General features: G+C 42.9%; 1 protein-coding gene across 1 annotated transcript in view; it reads right to left on the bottom strand.

Moving 5' to 3' along the window:
• ACSBG1 (acyl-CoA synthetase bubblegum family member 1) overlaps positions 1 to 19,054 on the bottom strand; it is a 67,307-nt gene that overhangs the window by 7,943 nt on the left and 40,310 nt on the right. The window contains exons 8-12 of the mRNA XM_033920685.1: positions 15,120 to 15,291; positions 12,522 to 12,528; positions 11,205 to 11,438; positions 6,175 to 6,392; positions 1,113 to 1,252 (exon numbers count right to left, since the gene is read on the bottom strand). Of these exons, the coding sequence (XP_033776576.1) occupies positions 1,113 to 1,252; positions 6,175 to 6,392; positions 11,205 to 11,438; positions 12,522 to 12,528; positions 15,120 to 15,291 (771 nt within the window). The remainder of the gene's footprint in view (positions 1 to 1,112; positions 1,253 to 6,174; positions 6,393 to 11,204; positions 11,439 to 12,521; positions 12,529 to 15,119; positions 15,292 to 19,054) is intronic.

Genomic DNA, 19,054 nt, shown 5'->3' on the forward strand with positions numbered 1-19,054 from the left:
CTGTCCCTGCAAGCTCTGTCCTCTTCTACACAAGCCTCAAACACTTTAAAATCATAAGGCCACGAGGCTCCAGTGCTGTCAGAACTTGGAGATGGTCCGTGAAGACCAAGGGAATTTTTTTTCATCAATTTGTGACTGGAGAAGACAAAGGGTCTATCACTGAGATCCTGAGTCTAAAATGTAGTCGATGCAGTGGAAGCACAAGTCTTCCCCCCCACCCCATAAAGGTTCAAGAGCAAAATCTGCAGGCAAAGTCATGACAACTGTTTTCTGGGATGATGAAGGACTTTTGCTTTTGAAGTTCATGTCGCACAAGAAACCATAACCGGGGAAAGTTACGCCAGCACAATGATCACTTTGTGGGATTTGATCAAGGAGACAAGATGAAGAAAAAACTCACAGCAGGCATGCTGCTTCTCCATGACAATGCACCGGTACACATGTCTCAACACTCACAGGCTGCCATCTAAGAACATGGGTTTCAGAAGCTGAACCATCCACCCTACAGTCCTGACCTGGCTCCCTCTGATTATTTCCTGTCCCGAGTTTTGAAGAAATGTCTCCATGGACAGCGGTTTTCAAGTGATGAAGACATCAAGGAAGCTGTAATGTCCTGGTCTGAAGGTCAAATGTAAGAATTCTTTTAAAGGGGATAAAGTCATTGCAGGAAAAGTGGATGAAGTGTATGGAGCTATCAGGGTACTATATTGAAAAATAAAACAAAAATTTTTTGAAAACTTTCCTACTAAGGCAGATAAATTATTGAATGCTGTTTGGTTTTTAACTCTGAATGGGTCGCTTGTTTTTGGATTGGTCAGCCCAGTCGGTGTGCCTGCGATTGTTTAGTTAATCGAAGCCCTTCCTACTTTGTAGGCAAATTTCCCTTATTTGCATGATCTGATCGGAGGATGATTGGCCACAAGGTTAGTGAATCAGGTCAGTACACGATCGGTGGGCTTAGTGAATCTAGCATTTAAGACATTTTAATTGTCTTCTCCACAGGAAATGTACTTTTGCTGGCCTCCCTTGTAATAATACTGATGTCTTGTGGACTGGTAGTGAAAATTTTAAAAAAAATCACAGAACTCCTGAAAAAACATAAGAAATAGTACCTTCAAGGTCAGAAGCATAGATAAGAACTTCTTCCTGTCTCCAATCAACATTGCATTGCTGATAATAGGCAGCTCCTTTTTCACTTTGTCTTCAATGGGAATTGGTGGCACATTCTCCCCTCCAGCTGTAATAATTAACTCTAGGCATAAAACAGAGGTAACAATTTACTGTTATTCACATTACCACACTCTTTGACACTGTTCCAGCTCACAGGGGCAGAAGATCCCCCACCCCCCAAATTACTGTTGAGCATCTTGCAGAATTCTTGGACTTATGGGCCTCTACACACTCCATGAATGGTGTTACAGAGCCTGCAAATAACAAAAAAGGCAAGAGAAAGGTCCTAATAACAAAATGTCAATGTATTGTTTAAAAGCATTTAATCCCAAGAATCCAAGTTTCGGCATTCTATATTTTCTTTTGTTTTATTCTTTCACTTAGTGCTTTTTTATTCCCAATATGCATATTATTGATTTGTTTTATTTAATGTTATGGAGCTCATAAAACAAAAATACGTCTAAAAACCCGCCCCCAAGACGGCACTTAGACGATCTAAAAGACAGGTCAGCCAAGTGCTGATAACCGAAACAGGTTTTTAGATGTATCCAGAGACTTTTTAGGCCTATGAATCCTTTGTGCACCCAGAACAGAATGAGGTGTTTTTGGAGGAATGGTTAGGGCGGGATGTGGGCCAACCTCGACCTAGTTGTCCTGCAGGAATAATCCAAAGTTTGACGAGACGGCTTAGACGGAACTTATACGTTGTGACTTAGGCAATCTAAAACCAGGAATAAGTGCCCAAAAGGTATCAAGAGTGACCAGATAACCACTGCAGGGACAAAGTAAAGACCCTCCCACACTCCCCCCGTGATCACTGATCCCCTCACACTGCCACAAAAATCAAAATAAAAACGTACATACCTGCCTCTGGAACATTAGCACCTGGCATAGGAAAGCCTAGTAGAGCTGGCTTAAGTAGTCTGGGGGTTGAGCTAGTGAACCATAGAGAGGAGGACCCAGGCCCATAAGCCACTCTAACCACTACATTCATGGTGAAAAATGAGCCCACCAAAAAAAAAAAAAAATCCCACTCTACTGCCCTTTAGGTGCCATCTGCAGCCATAAGGGCTATTGGAGTTGTAGACAGATGGGTTTTTGGGGGCTCATCATGCCCTACAAGGGAGTTGTGATGAGATGTTTATGTGGCACCCTTTTTGTGAAGTTCACAGCAGTGCCCTATAAGGTGCCTACTGCTGTCTTGCCATGTCTGGGTGGCCAGTCCATCACAATTCTGCCCCCTCCCATATCCAAAAGGTCTTGTTCTGGATGTTTCAGACTTGAATGAATATTTTGACGAGAATGTAGTATAAAGATAGATGTACTGGCGGTATGGACGATCTAACGCCTGGACATACTTTTGGATGTACTTTTCGAAGATGGACCTTTTGAGGCTGCTGTCTTTGGGTGACTAGCACCCTACATCCAAATCAATTATGCCCCTCTACGTCTAAAACCCATTTCGACTAGCGGCACTTGGATGACCTGTCTTTTTTGATTGTCCAAGTGCCGATTTAGGTGAGTTTTTAGACGTATTTCTGTTTCGATCATGTACCTCTATGTTTTTAGTGTCCCCTGATGAAGGCATAGCTTTATGCCAAAACTTGGATCCTTGTTGGGACAAAATGCTTTTAAACAATAAGGGGCTCATAATCGAAAGAGAAATACATCCAAAAACTGGCCTAAGTTGGCATTTGGACAAACATTTCTCAAAAACGTCCAAGTGCCGATACTAAAAACGGGTTTTGGACGTATTTCTAAATGACCTAGGCCTTTATAGTGCTGCTGAACGACCAAAGCTAAATGGGGCATTCGGGAGGAGTGTCGAGGGCAGGAGTTGGGCGGGACATGGGCTGGCTTACACTTAGTCGTACAGCATGTATAATCGAAAGTATTTATCTTTCGATTATGAGCCCCAAAGTCTACACTATGAGCTGAGCTGTTGTGAAGTACATTGTCCCCAACATGGTGACGCAGTGGTGGCAATTTCAGAACAGGGCAGTTAAGTGAAACATCTGAAATACACTTATTTAAAAAACAAAACAAAAAACATCCATGTGCCTTTATGAAATAGACTCTCAGAACTAACCCTAATGAGTAATTTAAGAAGCATTTTCTACATATAATGCATGCTTAACACAGGGAAAATGGCTATTAAAAATAGTAGAGTTCATTAATATGAAATTGCTGTATTTTTATTGGTTGTTGCCACAGTTTTTCTGATATCACCAAGGGTGACATTTGATGTTATATTCCTATGTTTGTATGTCGATATTGAGTTTTTGTTTATTGTATTTGTGTTTCATATTTTATGTATGTAGCTTTTGTTTATTCACTGAGTTTTTGGCGATATATACATTTTTAAAATAATAAATAGAGTGGGAGGGGGGGGGTAGATGTAGCCATGGTTTGTGAGCTGGCATTCCTAGGATGACAGTTGGGCCAGAGCTGAGGTAGAGTTGTTATGTATACCCATGTTTTAAAATACACATGTACACACAAAGAGTAAGTTCATAAGGTGTGCCCAAAGTCATACACACACATTTATAGAATAATAGCATTTATATGCATGATTGGCGCCAATAATTAATAGTTATACGTGTAAGTGCTGGACACTATTCTAGAAAATGTGTACTTAAATTTCTTAAAGTTCTACATGTTTACACTCCCATGCAATGTTATAATATCCATTTTCACATCCTTGAAATGTTATAATATCCATTTTCGCATCCTATGACCTACTTTTTTCTACTCCTCCTAACCTCAACTACTTCGTTGCTTGCAACTTTGATCAATTGGTGTGAACCGCTTGTAACTTTGATTAATTGATGTGAACCGCCTAGAACTCCCTGGGTATGGCGGTGTACAAAAATAAAGTTATTATTATTATTATTAAATGCTTGAGAAAATTACCCCATGAAGACCCAACATTGGTATTTCCAGGATGAATGGCAAAGTAGCTTTCGGACACTCTCTTGACTGACTACTGCTTATTGCCTTCCACTGTAGTATGTATGTATTTGGACCTGCTCCTGTAACAAGCTGTTAAGAACATAAGAATTGCTGCTGCTGGGTCAGACCAGTGGTCCATTGTGCTCAGCAGTCCACTCCCACGGTAGCCCTTAGGTCAAAGGCCAGTGCCCTAACTAAGACCAGCCCTACCTGCATATGTTCCGGTTCAGCAGGAACTTGTCTAACTTGGTCTTGAATCCCTGTAGGGTGTTTTCCCCTATAACAGCCTCCGGAAGAGCGTTCCAGTTTTCTAACACTGTCTGGGTGAAGAAGAACTTCCTTACGTTTGTACAGAATCTATCCCCTTTTAACTTTAGCGCAGGGGTGTCCAATCTGCGGCCCCGTGAAGTATTTTGTGCGGCCCCAGTCGAGGGCGATGAAGTATTTTCCTCTGCTGCCCCCGGGTGTTTACCGTCTTGCAGGCTCCCTCCTCTGTCCTGCTGCAGCGTTTGTGCGGCCCCAGAAACATTTTTTTTGGCCAATGCGGCGCAGGGAAGCCAAAAGATTGGACACCCCTGCTTTAGAGAGTGCCCTCTTGTCCTCTCCACCTTGGAGAGGGTATACAACCTGTCCATATCTACTAAGTCTATTCCCTATTTTATTTTGATGCTACTTTTCTTAGCCCTAAATCATGTGTTCTGCTCTAGCCAAAGTCGTCTTGTTCTGTGAATTTGAAATGCCTGAACAACATGAGTGGTTAATAGCCACACTCTAATTAAAATGGTAGGTGAATGTAACGTGAAAACATATAAAATAATAGCATCAAATAAGAGCCATTTAAAGGTCCATTTTACATGGACTATCGAGATGGAAATGAGACAGCCAAGTCTGGATATTCCCGATTCCACCAATAGTCACTTAGGCCCCCTTTTACCAAGCCATAGTAAACGTTTCTACCATGGCCCAGGGTGCTAAATGCTCCTGACACTCATAGAAATTCTATAAGTGTTGGACCAGCGTCAGAGCATTTAACGCTCCAGGTTGGCTTAGTAAAAGGGAGGGGGGGTTACATTGTATGCTGTCCAGGTAAAAAGGGACTGGGACTTGTATACTATCTTTTTAAAAAAAATTTACAGCCATAAGAAAATAAGATTAGCTATACTGGGTCAGACCAATGGTCCATCAAGCCCAGTAGCCCGTTCTCACGGTGGCCACCTGACCAAAACCCAAGGAGTAGCAATATTCCATGCTACCAATCCAGGGCAAAGAGGTTTGCAAACAGGTACTTCAAGCATTTTCCCTATCTGTCCCAGTAGGCTCACAATGTATCTAATGTACCTGGGTCAGTTTAAGATTATGTGACTTGCCCAGGGTCACAGGGAGCAGGGTGGGTTTGAACCCACCATCTTAGGGTGCTGAGGCTGTAGCTTTAACCACTGCACCACACTCTCCTCCAACGATGTACCTGAGCCAATGGAAGGCAAAGTGACTTGCCCAAGTTCACAAAGTGGACCAGTGGGAGACATGAGATATGAAGTCCAATTTTCCCTATTCTCAACCTACTCCTCTAGCCAGTTGTCTACTAATTTCTCCTCCACTTGTAGCCTTGCTGTTTTCAAATTGCATGATAAAGTTTTTTTATGTACTGAGCAATTAGTTAAATCACCCTTGAGACACTCATACGTTCCATGCCAGCAGCACGGTGGTATTTTGGAGCTTTCTCCCTTTCCATCATTTTGCAGAGGAGATACAGGGCTCCTTTTACGAAGACGCGGTAGTGGTTTAACGCGCATAATAGCGCGCGCTAAATCGCCAGATGCGCAAGCCACTACCGCCTCCTCTTGAGCAGGCGGTAGTTTTTTGGCTAGCGCGTGATGAAACGTCACCCGCGCTGAAGCCGCTACCATGGCTTCGTAAAAGGAGCCCACAAATTTCTATGAGATTTACTTGGGAATCTCCGAACATACTTTTCCTTTTGGGTTCCCAATGTGTTACAAAGAGCTGCTGTGGAATAAGTTATTAACCCCAGCGTTGTGTTTGCTCATAATTTACCTTTAATTCTTCCAGTCACATACAGGAAACCTTCCTTATCTATTTTTCCTAAGTCCCCCGAATGCAGCCAACCTTCATCATCAAAAACTTCTCTTGTTTTCTCTTCCATATGTAAATAGCCCATGAAGACAGTTCTTCCCCAGAAACAGATTTCTCCATTGCCATCCAAAGCTTCATTCGATAATTTCACTTTACAGCCAGGTACTGGTTTGCCACAACTAAAGCAAAAACACAAAATCAAGTGCACGGAAATCAAAGGACATATATTTTAGCTGCATGCATTTTGATATTAAAACGCAAGCCTTAGATGAAACTTTGTCTGAGCCACTCTCAGGGGTCTCACAGTCCTATGGAACAGGAAATTCCCCTTCAGTTCTCTTGTGCGATGGTGTCACTGTAATCTCTTCTGGCTAAAAAGTTTTGGGGTCAAATTATTACGATATTGGAAGTTCCACTTTCGTTATCATATGACATCATACTGTTTGGAACAATACTATTACCTAAGAAACCAATTAATGCAAACCAGAATCAATTGCTCATCATGACAGGAGTAGCCATGCAGCTGATAATGAAAAATTGGAAAAGCTAGGATAACTTTAATTATAGTTTCTGGTGGGAATCATTATGTCAGATTTATAAGTTTGAAAACATTAATTCTTTGCAGAGGGGCTACCATAGCAAATTAAAGGAAATTTGGGGCACGTTAACAAATTATTGTAAGTTATGAATGTGACTTATTAATATTATTATTATTAACTTTATTTCCCTTTGATTCATGAAAGATTGTTATACACTTACAGGTGGGGCGGTGGGAGGGTTAGGTTGGGGGGGGGGGTTAAACAGCTTTATATTGTTTGTTGGAATAGAGTGCAGTATGTTATATTACTTGATTGTTCATATGTTTGCACTATGTATTTGATGTCAAAAACGAATAAAGAATAATTTGAAAAAAAATAAAATAAAGAGTTTTCTCAAATGAGACTACCCTCAAGGCCAAGGAGGGCTCACTGTTGTTTAGCTATGAGATCTAGGATGGGAGTGGCAGCAGAAAAAGAGGGCGCTTACAAACAAGACAAAAATGAAACTGTTCTTGCCCCATAACTGGGCAATATTGTTAACGTGAGGAGTGGCCTAGCGGTAGAGCTGCTATCTCAGTACCTAGAGGTCATGGGATCCCAGCGCTGCTCCCTGTGACCCTAGGCAAGTCACCTAAATAAGTGTCTGTATATAGGTAAACCGCTTTGAATGTATAACTGCAAAAAGGTGGTATACAGTACAAGTCCCATTCACTTTTCCTTCCCATCTGCCTTAAAACAAGCAATTCTTAAACCAGTTTGAAGGAGGAATGTCTTGATCCAATCCTTAATAATTAGGTGATAGCTTGCTTTTTGTAATGGGACTAAAATGATCTGTTTTGGAGACTCTGAGGATGCTGATGGTCAGGAAGCTGCAATGCTAGCCACTGCATTCCTCTCTCTTTTATACCTCCTTGGACCGCTGAGATTTCTCTCTAGGCTAACAGGCATAGAATGTCGATGCTTGGGAAGGGGCACACAGAGTTATATGAGTGGTATGTAGGTGTATCTCCCACTTATATGTGAAGCTTAGAGAATACTTTAAGCTATGCGCATCCCTACCACATTTAGGCCACATCTATGGCACTAATAAATTAGAATCTCCTCTAGTCAAGCACTGGCAGGACCAACGTCATGGCTGAGTGATTTAAAGTTTTGTGTGATTAAGCAGTTCTGTTTTTTTTAGGGTGGCGATATCTCTCATTTTTTAACCTACCAGGAACAACGTTTGATTTTTTTTTCTTGGCAAACTGTAGCCTCTTTGGGACTTAATAAAGAAATAGAATGGCTTTCATTGCGCTAATAATTGGTGTCCATGTGATACTTTTTTGACCATTTAAATGCTAGCCTACGTGTTTCTAAACGCAATGATGTAAGCCTTTTCCTTCAGTTGGTGCATTTTCCTGCAAGAACAACTAAGTCGCTGCTTTTTCTCCCGCCTGATGTTAGCCGACTAGAAGTTTTTCAGTGAGCGTTTACTTTTTTTTTTTAAGTTTTTTGATATTTTGATATGAATAATAGAGCTTGTTCCCCTTCTCCCTTAGACATGGGTTCTTCTTCTTGATAACACTATGCGAAACACGATCTGTGCTGAAGGAGGACTGGATCATCACTTTCATGCTGAAGAGGAGGATTGGATTATTATAATTTTTACTTTTTTTTTTAGTCTTTGAATTGATTTGGAGTTTTCACTATTTTGTTGGACACGGCATATCTTTTTTTGACACAGGGCTTGATTAAGGGAGTTGGGTTTGTTTGTTTGATACCGGGCAACTGCTGGATGATCATAGATCTTCTACTAAGACATCAAAGCAAATTATCACCCAAAGACATCAAAATAGAACATCCCCTAAAGATAAGTAATTCTCAATTCTTATTAATTATCAATTATATGAAGTCATTTAATATGGAGGCAGGATGGATGCGATGATATCTGGTATGCTGCTTATTATATACCGTTGCCAGAATTAAGTGGTGTTTTACTGAGTACTGTTCCAAAGAACAGGGGAAACAAAACCACAAAAATCAAAAGCACATAACCAGAGTGGAATTGTCCCAATCAGAATGGTGCACAAAAAAAAATGTGTCTTTCAACTCATCTGATAAATCCAAATGCCTTTATTCATCCAAAGTTCCGTAAATCCATACAATGACTCAATGACCCGACATGTATATGTTTCGGCCTGCCCGGCCTGCATCAGGAGTCTATAATCATATATATGAATATAAATAAATCAATGGACATATAAATTAACATAGAAACAAGAAAAAACTTAATTTTTGAATCACAGCAAAGAATAAAATATGTATATATATATATTTTTTACATATTTTATTCTTTGCTGTGATTCAAAAATTAAGTTTTTTCTTGTTTCTATGTTAATTTATATATCCGTTGATTTATTTATATTCACATATATGATTATAGACTCCTGATGCAGGCCGGGCAGGACGAAACATGTACAGGTCGGGTCATTGAGTCATTGTATGGCTTTACGGAACTTTGGATGAATAAAGGCATTTGGATTTATCAGATGAGTTGAAAGACACTTTTTTGTGCACCATTCTGATTGGGACAATTCCACTCTGGTTCTGTGTTACTGAGCACTGTTATCACATTCTATCAATAGTTATTATTTTTATTTTATTTTTTTCTAGCAAAGAATTCTAATATTTTTAGTATAGTTACTGGCAGGCCATAAAGGTCAGGTTCACCAATACAGGGTCACACTAGTAGTCTACGACAGAATCTGGGTGCCCAGGCATTCTTCTACAATAGGCTCCTACCAGGTGGCATCAGGGCACTTAAATGGAGGTGTCCAATTACAGAATTGCTCCTAAGGCCTTTTCTCCAAGAAGTGTGCAATATTGCACAAATTTATTTAACAATGTGTATTCCATCACAGCAAGAGAGAGAGAGAGGGAGCTCACCCTTCAAAAGGAAATAACTGCAGCAGTCTTAACAGATAAACAAAATATGGACCTTACAGCAGAAACGGGCGTACAAATGAGGGAAGGCCTCACTGTAAATTATAAAGCTTCCCAAATGGTTAAAAGTTGCAAGATGGACAAATAAAGCTAGGGATCAAATGTTTGCTGGGAAACTGGAATCCCTCTGGATAAAGATTCCCAGACACAACGGTGCTGACACAAAGATTGGCCTTTACTACCGACCGCCAGGACAGGGGGAGGAAACAGACTTGGAAAGATAGAGGAAATTAAACATGGATGTAAGACAAGTAATGTTGTAATCTTGGGGGATTTCAATTTTCCGGGGATAGACTGGGTTCTGGAAACCTCAAATTGTGGCAAGGAGGCAATATTCCTGGAAGTGCTAGGGGACTGCTTTCTGGAACAATTGGTGGGAGAGCCAACAAGAGGAAACGTCACCTTGGACTTGGTCCTATACGGCATTACGGGGCCGGTAAAAGAAGGTAAGATGCTAAGGTAATCTTTTTCTACCAGGAGCCAGGAACAAAGCCAGCATTGGATTTTTACAAAGACCCAGAGGTAGACTGGGGGAGGGGTTGCATATTTCCTCTCTCTCCCTCCCCACTTAGGGTTAACAGACGTCCAGATTTTCCTGGACATGTCCTCCTTTTGAGGACATGTCTGGGAGTCCGGAAGGCTTTTCAAAACCCGGTACTTTGTCCGTGTTTTGAAAAGCTTTCCTCCACATTGCGTCGGGCAGGAAGGCATCCGCGCATGCATGGCTACCATATGTTGATGTCACAGCACATGACATCCACGCATGTCCTCCTGCCTGACAAGAGCAGGCAGTAGGGGGCGAGGCTGGGACATTATAGGGTGGGAATGGGTGGATCTCGGTTGGCTTGGGGGTGGGTCTAGGGGACTGGATTTTCCAAATGGAAAATCCGGTAACCCTAACCTCACTGCATTCCTTACCTTTGGTCTTTAGCATAGACTTACAGAAATCCACAAAGTGGGCCAGAGGTCAGCTGCCTTTGGCATGCCAAGAGATTTCTGTGGCACAAATAGTGGATGTCAGAGCAGCTAGGAAGTCAGTAGCATGTTTCCAGCTGCCGATACAGAACCCCCGTGCATGCTCAGTTAATGAACTAAGCTTGGGCAGAGAACACTGGAATAGAAACATCACTGACTTCCCAGCTCAGAGACAGCATGGGGAGCTCAGGCAGATAACATCTTCAGCTGGTAGCACTTGGGCATCCCCACTAGCCTCGGACAACATTAATTTTAAAGCAGCAGCATTGGTGGGGGGGGAAGGGGCAGAGAGAGGAAATGCATGAAGGCACATGATCATTTTATGTCATTCAGTTTGGAAAAAGTGACATGCACTATACAACAGATTGCCGACCCCTGAAGTAGATTATTAAAAGGCCAAGTATCTATCTTCCCTTCCTCCAATCATATTAAAATGGATAGTCATCTTTCTCTTGATGTTTTTCCTACCGTACTTCTTCATACAGTACTTACCTTCCAAGCCTGTGAACATGTGGACCAGACATGAAGTGTGGGCCAGTGGTCTCACTCATTCCGTATGCTTCATACAGCGTAATATTAAGGCCCAGGAAGAATTCCAGTGTCTCCATCATGATCGGAGCCGCTCCAGAAAAGTATTTCTCACAGTGAGCAAAGCCCAGTGCACTACGGATTTTTGAGAGCACTAAATAATCAGCTAATGTTGTCAGGAGAGGCTTTAGATTGCCACTGAATGGAAATATTAAAAAGAGACAGTAACAAATTATTAGAACCCAAGTAGAATTTTTTTGTAACAACAAATGTGAATTGAAAGAGGAAAAGCAAAACTTTAACCCTCTCTTTGGAATGGAAAGTTTTGTGAGTTTAGTTTCCGGAGGCTCACATACCTCTTTCACTTATGCTCCAAGGTCTTACCTATTACACTTACAGAATTTCTGATTATACTGCACTGTTTGAATATACTGATATATTTATAGTACAGTACTTCCCCGAAATTCACGGGGGTTCCGTTCCAGCAACCCCCGCGAATCTTGAAAAACGGCGAATACGGTTTTTCGTGGGGGAGACGAGAGGGCAGCGGGAGAGGCAGGAGAGAGCATTTGGAGCGCCGGCGAGTGAAGGAAATCACCCGCTGTATGCTCCGACCGCCTCTTCCTGCACTGAAGTCGGGCCTCACCAATCAGGAGCTGCTTTGACACGCCTTTGACACGCAGCCCCTGATTGGCGAGGCCCAACTTTAGTGCAGGAAGAGGGGGTCGGAGCATACAGCGGGTGATTTCCTTCACTCGCCGGTGCTCCGGCTGCTCTCTCCTGCCTCTCCAGCTCTTCTGGTCGGCAGGCGCAGTCAGAAAATACCACGAATGACTGGGACCGCAAACCGCCGACCGCGAATGACCGGGGGAACACTGTAGTTACATTCAGGTATTCAAGCATTTTCCCTATCTGTCCCAGTGGCCTGGCACTCCACCTAATATACCTGAGAAAAATCTTGATAAATTTAAAGGCGGTCTTAAAAATTACCTATTTAAAGACACTTATGATTGTTAAAAGATTCCAGCGTCTTTCATTGCCAAATGCTGCTTATTTTTATTTAACACTGATATGATCCCTCTCTTTTCCCTATTGTTTTTACCCTTAATTGTTCTCTTTTCTTTCAAATTTGTATTTCTCCCTACCATCCCTTTGTTCCCATGTAGGTATTGTTGTGTCATTAATAAGTTTGTTAATTGTTCCCTATTTTAACTTTTAATTTTTTTTTTAACTGTAAAACGCTTAGAATGTATGATGAGCGCTTCATCAACTTCATAAAACTTGGAAACTTAAGTGTCTTGCCCAGGGTCACAAGGAGCAGCGCAGGATTTGAACCCACAACCTCAGGGTGCTGAGACTGCAGCTCAAAGCACTGTGCTATTTAATTCATCTTCAACCCCATCCTCCCCAAAGAGCTCATCTAATACCAATATCCATAATATACATCAGTGCTAACCTTGTAGAGTGGCAACGTGCGCAATTCAAGTACTAAAATAAAAATGTGGGTAAGTACGTTTGTACCTGGTTTTCATGTGCGCTCATGTTCTTTGGAAAAATGACACATGGAGATTTGAAAATATGATCTCCATGTGTTATTTTCCAACCTCATTCAAAATTCTAAATGTGGAAAAACAAGTGTAAACCCCTATATACCAATCAAAAAACTGACCGCGTGGTCCAAACATCATCAAATATCATCAAGTATCATCAAATATCATCAAACATTATCAAACATCATCAAGTATCATCAATAGAAACCTCCCACTGGTATGAAATCATGAAGCTCAACGGCCACCCTTTGTATCTATTTATTTGCTTTCTATATTGTCACGAGCAGGCCGCGTCGGTTGATGATAACGCAGCAGCGGTTACTGCTAAGCGGCAAGGATACACCTAAAGTGAGCAGAGGAGAGAAGCGAGCATCGATTTAAGCGCTAGAACCTTTTGAGAAGTTACAAAGTCGCCCATCATGGATAGCTCTTAAGGCCAAATCTATCAAGGCTGACATAGTAGGCACAGTTGGTTGCTACTTGGATGCATGTAAAATATATTGTGGGAGTGTGTGGCACAGGGGTTAGTGCTACAGCCTCAGCACCCTGAGGCTGTGGGTTCAAATTCCTTACTGCTCCATGTGACCCTGGGCAAGTTACTTAGGGGTCCTCATACTAGGGTGCGCTAAACGCTAACGGGCCCATTATATTCTATGGATGCGCTAAATCATCTAGTGCACCTTAGTAAAAGACCCTCTTAATCCCCTCTTTTCCCCAGGTACACTAGATAGCGTTTGAGCCCACCGGGACAGATAGGGAAATATGATAAAAATACCTGAATGTAAACCACTTAGGATATAAGTGGTATATAAATAATAAAATAAATAAATATTGCTACAAATGGTAAAGAAGATTGTGTTTAGAATAAAATTATAATAATGTAATTATCTTATCTTTCCTTTTGTTCAGTTACCTTAACACATCCATGGGGGGTGGGGTGTTGGAAGGGGGGGGAATAAATATTGATGATGACCTTTGGGTAACCTTATTCTTCAATTATACTATATATTATGTTATATTATGTTACTATTATATGTAGGGAAACTGAAAATCTTGAATGATATATATGTTACCTGTACAGGTATTAGTGTAATGTATGTAATACCTACTGTTCTTTCATTTGTATGACACTATTTTAAATTAAAAATCAATAAAGAGTAAAAAAAAAGAATAATAGAGTAAAAAAAAAAAAGAAATAAGGAAGATTAAATTAACATAATAGTTTCTGTTGTGGTCTCTTGAATAAAAATGATGTTCAAAAAAAAAAAAAAAAAGGAAGTTATGGGGGCTTTTTGCCTGTGATGTGAGCAGGAGAAGTGAATCACTCACAGTTAGACCCGAATTGGGTTTACAGCTCCATATTCTGAGGCTTTTTTACCCCATCAAGTCAGCTCTTGGTGATATAGAAACGAAATAAATAGATGCGCTTCATGATTTAATGCCAGTGGGCGATTTCTATTGAATTTTGTTGATAAACCCCTATATACTCACATGCTTCATTTCCTCATAGTTCTCCTTCATCATTACTGCGTATGGAATTGGAGGGGTTGGGGGGGGGAATTCTGTAAATGGCACTTTAATTTGGCGCTGGAAAAAACTGACACTAAGCGTCATTCTATGAAAAGCAGGTGCTAGACGTATGTCTGTTGAAACCTGGTGTACATGTTGGCACCTGAGCTGGGCATGCTTAGGCAGTAAATCTGTAACAATGCACATAGCATCTCAGACCGCGCCCCTGACACACCCAGGGCCACGCTCCCTTTTGAGTTACGTGCTGCGTGCATCTGGTAGCGCTCTAGAAATAATTAGTAGTGGTAGTGCTGAGTTAGGCAACATGCTTTATAGAATAGTGTGCAATCAGATACGGGGGAGAGTGTGGTGCAGCCTCACCACCCTGAGGTTGTAGACTCAAACCCACACTGCTCCTTGGGACCCTGGGCAAGTCACTTAACCCCCATCCCCCTATTGCCCCAGATACATTAGATAGATTGTGAGCCCACGAGGACAGACAAGGAAAAATGCTTGAGTACCTGAATAAATTCATGTAAACCATTCTGAGCTCCCTTGGGAGAACAGTATAGAAAATGGAATAAAAATTTTTTAATGAGGGTCAATTATCACCCTGTTATTTTCTAATTTGAACATGTATCTCAAGAGCACACCCATATTTTGGCACCATGAATCCAGGAGACTGTGTGTTAATACCATTAGTGTACACTAGTGCACTTCCTAAGAAATGATCTGTTTTGGAGACTCTGAGGATGCTGGGATGGTCAGGAAGCTGCAGTGCTAGCCATTGCATTCCTCTCTCTTTTATACCTCCTTGGACTGCTGAGATTTCTCTCTAGGCTAACTGACATCGCCCACGAGAGCATTTTCTTTTTCAAAAATCCAGACTGTGCAGCTACGTCTTTTATCCTCTCCATGATCTTCTCCCAAACCCGTGGCACTCCCATGTGAGACGTTGGCTGGGCCTCTTTCAAAGTGTTCACCAAGGTTCCCTTTGGAAAGAAGAGAACAGATTATAAATACTCCAGCTGATCACTGCTAGCTTTCTATCCCCGGTGATCAGACAGAATGCAGGACATTACACTCGGTACTGGGAAGCTTCAGGAACTGCTAACACCTAGCCCAGGAGTCGGCAACCTTTTTACAGCAAAGAGCCAATTTATCCAAAATGTTTGGCCTCCTCCAACCCCTTATAGGGAAGGGGTAAAACGCGGACCTCATGGACCTGACGGACCTCGCGGATCTAAACCCGCACGTCCTTAAAAATCTGAGGTCCGTGCCGCTTGTAGTTAGTTTCTGGCTCTGACAGACCTCAGTGACAATTTAGCGCTGACGGATCCGTCTCAGCATAGGGAGGGGAAAGTATTAGGATCCGTCAGCGCTAAAATGTCACCGAGGTCTGTTGGAGCCATAGACTAGTGCTAGTGCTGGAGTGGCTCTAAAACGAATCCTTTAAATTGGTTTCCTGCAGCCCCAGTAAATTTAAAAATCTGAGGTCCGCGGCTCTGACAGACCTCGATGACATTGTAGCGCTGACGGATCCTAATACTTTCCCCTCCCTATGCTGGGACGGATCCATCAGCGCTAAATTGTCACCGAGGTCTGTCAGAGCCAGAAACTAACTACAAGCGGCGCGGACCTCAGATTTTTAAGGACGTGCGGGTTTAGATCCGCGAGGTCTGTCAGGTCCGTGAGGTCCACCTTTTACCCCTTCCCTCCTTACAGGTCTCTGCACCTCTCATCCACCCTTCCCTCCCCTGCCCTTCCCTCCAACCTATAGCCAAGGTTCTCTCCCCTCTTCAGGCCCAACCCTATAATCTCCCTCCCAATCCCACAATCCCTCCCCCATGGGCCTACCGAGGTACCTGGTGGTCCAGCAGGAGTTTTTGTGGCAGGAGTGTGGCCCTCTCGCTCCTGCCTCCTCGCAGCTGCCTTCTAAAATGGCTACTACGACCTCTCGCTGCAGCTCACGGTACTACAGGATATGCTATGAGCAGCTGCGAGAGGTCACGGCAGCTATTTTAGAAGGCAGCCATGAGGAGGCAGGAGCAGAGAGGCGTGCTCCTGCCACAAAAACCCTGCTGGACCACCAGGTACCTCGATAGGGGTAGGGGGGGATCATGGGGTTGGGAGGGAGATTAAAGGGTCAGTGCCTGGAGAACCACAGCCCCATGCAAGAAGAGCTGCATGTGGCTCGCAAACCGCAGGTTGCCAATTCCCGACCCAGACATTAGTTACTGTGCTCCTGTTAACAGGAAAAGAGAATGCAATATATTATGGGGTTGATATTCAAAGTGATTTAACAGCCAGAAATGGCTCCTGGACATTTAACAAAGAAAGGAACTTCAGACAGGTGTACAAGATACAGGCAAAATGTATTATGAACAAACAAATTGTTGCATACAAATAAACCACTTGTTGCAATATGGGATCCAGTAACACATTTTGTTTGTGCACTACACAGTATACGAATCAGGCATATTTGTTGTGTTTTATTTGACACCACCTTTTTATGGGACCCCTGAAGAAGATGTGTTGATCGAAACACAGACCGTGTTGTGTCCCATATTGCAACAAGTGGTTTATTTGTATGCAACAATTTGTTTGTTTATAATAAATTTTGCCTGTATCTTGAACACCTGTCTGCAGTTCCTGTCTTTGTCCTTGGTTTGTCGTATCTTCACTGCAAATCTGTTGGATCTTCTTTTTTGATTGCGTCCTGGCCATTTAAATCACTTGTCTGGGGGCTGAGTGGGCATATTCAGCAGCATGTAACCAGATGGTGCCCCTGAAAATGTCTGGTTAGCGTCTAAGCTGAAATCAGCTACTTTATGGGGTTTCTGGGGATGGAGATTTATATTTATGTATTCAATTTTCTATACCAGGGGTGCCCACACTTTTTGGGCTTGCGAGCTACTTTTAAAATGACCAAGTCAAAATGATCTACCAACAATAAAATTTTTAAAAAACACAACGCACACTGTACGCATAGAATTGTTAATTATCATTCCTATTCCGGGGTTTTTTCAAAGAGGTCAAAGCAGATGACTCTATGCACTGTCACCTCAGTAACAACCATACAAAAATAGACAAATACCCACCCCCTCCCTTTTTACTAAACCACGATAGCAGTTTTTAGCGCAGGGAGCTGCGCTGAATGCCCAGTGCTGCGCTCGACGCTCATAGGCTCCCTGCGCTAAAAACCTCTATTGCGGTTTAGTAAAAGGGGACCATATTGTAAAATATAGAGAGCAGATATAAATTCAGACACATTTTGATCACTAAATTTAAAATAAAATCAATTTTCTACCTTGTCTGGTGATTTCATGAGTCTCTGGTTGCATTTTCTTCTTCTGACTGTGCATCCAATCTTTCTTCCCTTCTTTTAGCCTGTATGCTTCCTCTCCTCCTGACCTCATTCCCCCCCCCCCCCAACGTTTTCTTCTTCTCTCCCTGCCCTCTCTTTCTTTCTCTCTTCATGCCCCCTTTCTTTTTTTCTGTTTCTCTTCTTTCCTTCTGTCTCCCTGCCCTCTTTCTCCCTCCCTGCCCTCCCCCAAGCCACTGCCACTGCTGCTGCCATCGGATAACAGGCCCCCAAAGCCGCCCGCCGCCAGCCAAGCTCTCCTTGCTTCGGGCCCACCAGCATTCCTCTCCCCGACGTCAATTTTGCCGTCGGAGAGGAAGTTCCACTGGCCAGAACTTCCTCTCCGACGGCAGAATTGACGTTGGGGAGAGGAAGGCTGATCGGCCCAAGATCGACCTATTGGGAGAAATGCTGCCGGGTCCTGCCTTTGAGGAAACAGAAAGTAGGCAGGACCTGGCAGCAAGAAGAGCAAATCGCAAGCTTCACTGACCTTTCTCCCGCTTTAGCCCACGAATGGGGCTCTAACATGTGCGTGCCAGCTTCCCTTCTCTCTCCCCCCCCCCCCCCGGACATAACTTCCGGTTTCAGAGGGAAGAGAAGGGAAGCCGGTACAAGCACACGTTAGCCCCTGGAGCATAAATTCTCCAAGCCGTTTTTTTAAAAATGTTGAGCAGCGGAGGCAGCAGCAGAATTCAGGAGCAGGCCAGTCAGGAGGGGAAAAAAGAGAAGGGAAGAAGGGAACCCGCTCTGCGATCAACTGGGGTCGCCTGAGCGAGCGACCTGTCGATCGCGATCGACGTGTTGGGCACCCCTGTTCTATACCATTCTCCCAGGGGAGCTCAGAGTGGTTTACATGAATTTATTCAGGTACTTAAGCATTTTTCCCTGTCTATCCCGGTGGGCTCACAATCTAATGTACCTGGGGCAATGGGGGGATTAAGTGAATTGTCCAAGGTCACAAGAGCAGCATGGGCTTGAACCCACAACCTCAGGGTGCTGAAGCTGTAGCTTTAACCACTGCACCATTCTAGAAATCAGAACATAGTAGAAGTGGGCCAAGTATAGGTCAATGAAGCCATTGTGACATCACTGATGAGGCTGGTTCTTAGGCATTGGTGGAATGAGGCATTATGACATCACAATACCAGCTCTGGTTATCAGAGGCTGAAGCTTTTCACACTATTTATTTATTCCGTTTTCTATACCATTCTCCCAGGGGAGCTCAGAGCGGTTTACATTAATTTATTCAGATACTTAAGCACTTTTCCCTGTCTGTCCTGGTGGGCTCACGATCTTTCTAATGTACCTGGGGCAATGGGGGGATTAAGTGACTTGCCCAAGGTCACAAGGAGCAGCGGCTTTAGCTTTAACCACTGTGCCAGACTCTTTAT

The sequence above is a fragment of the Geotrypetes seraphini genome, chromosome 14 (assembly GCF_902459505.1).
Source record: "Geotrypetes seraphini chromosome 14, aGeoSer1.1, whole genome shotgun sequence".
Classification (NCBI taxonomy): Eukaryota; Metazoa; Chordata; class Amphibia; order Gymnophiona; family Dermophiidae; genus Geotrypetes; species Geotrypetes seraphini.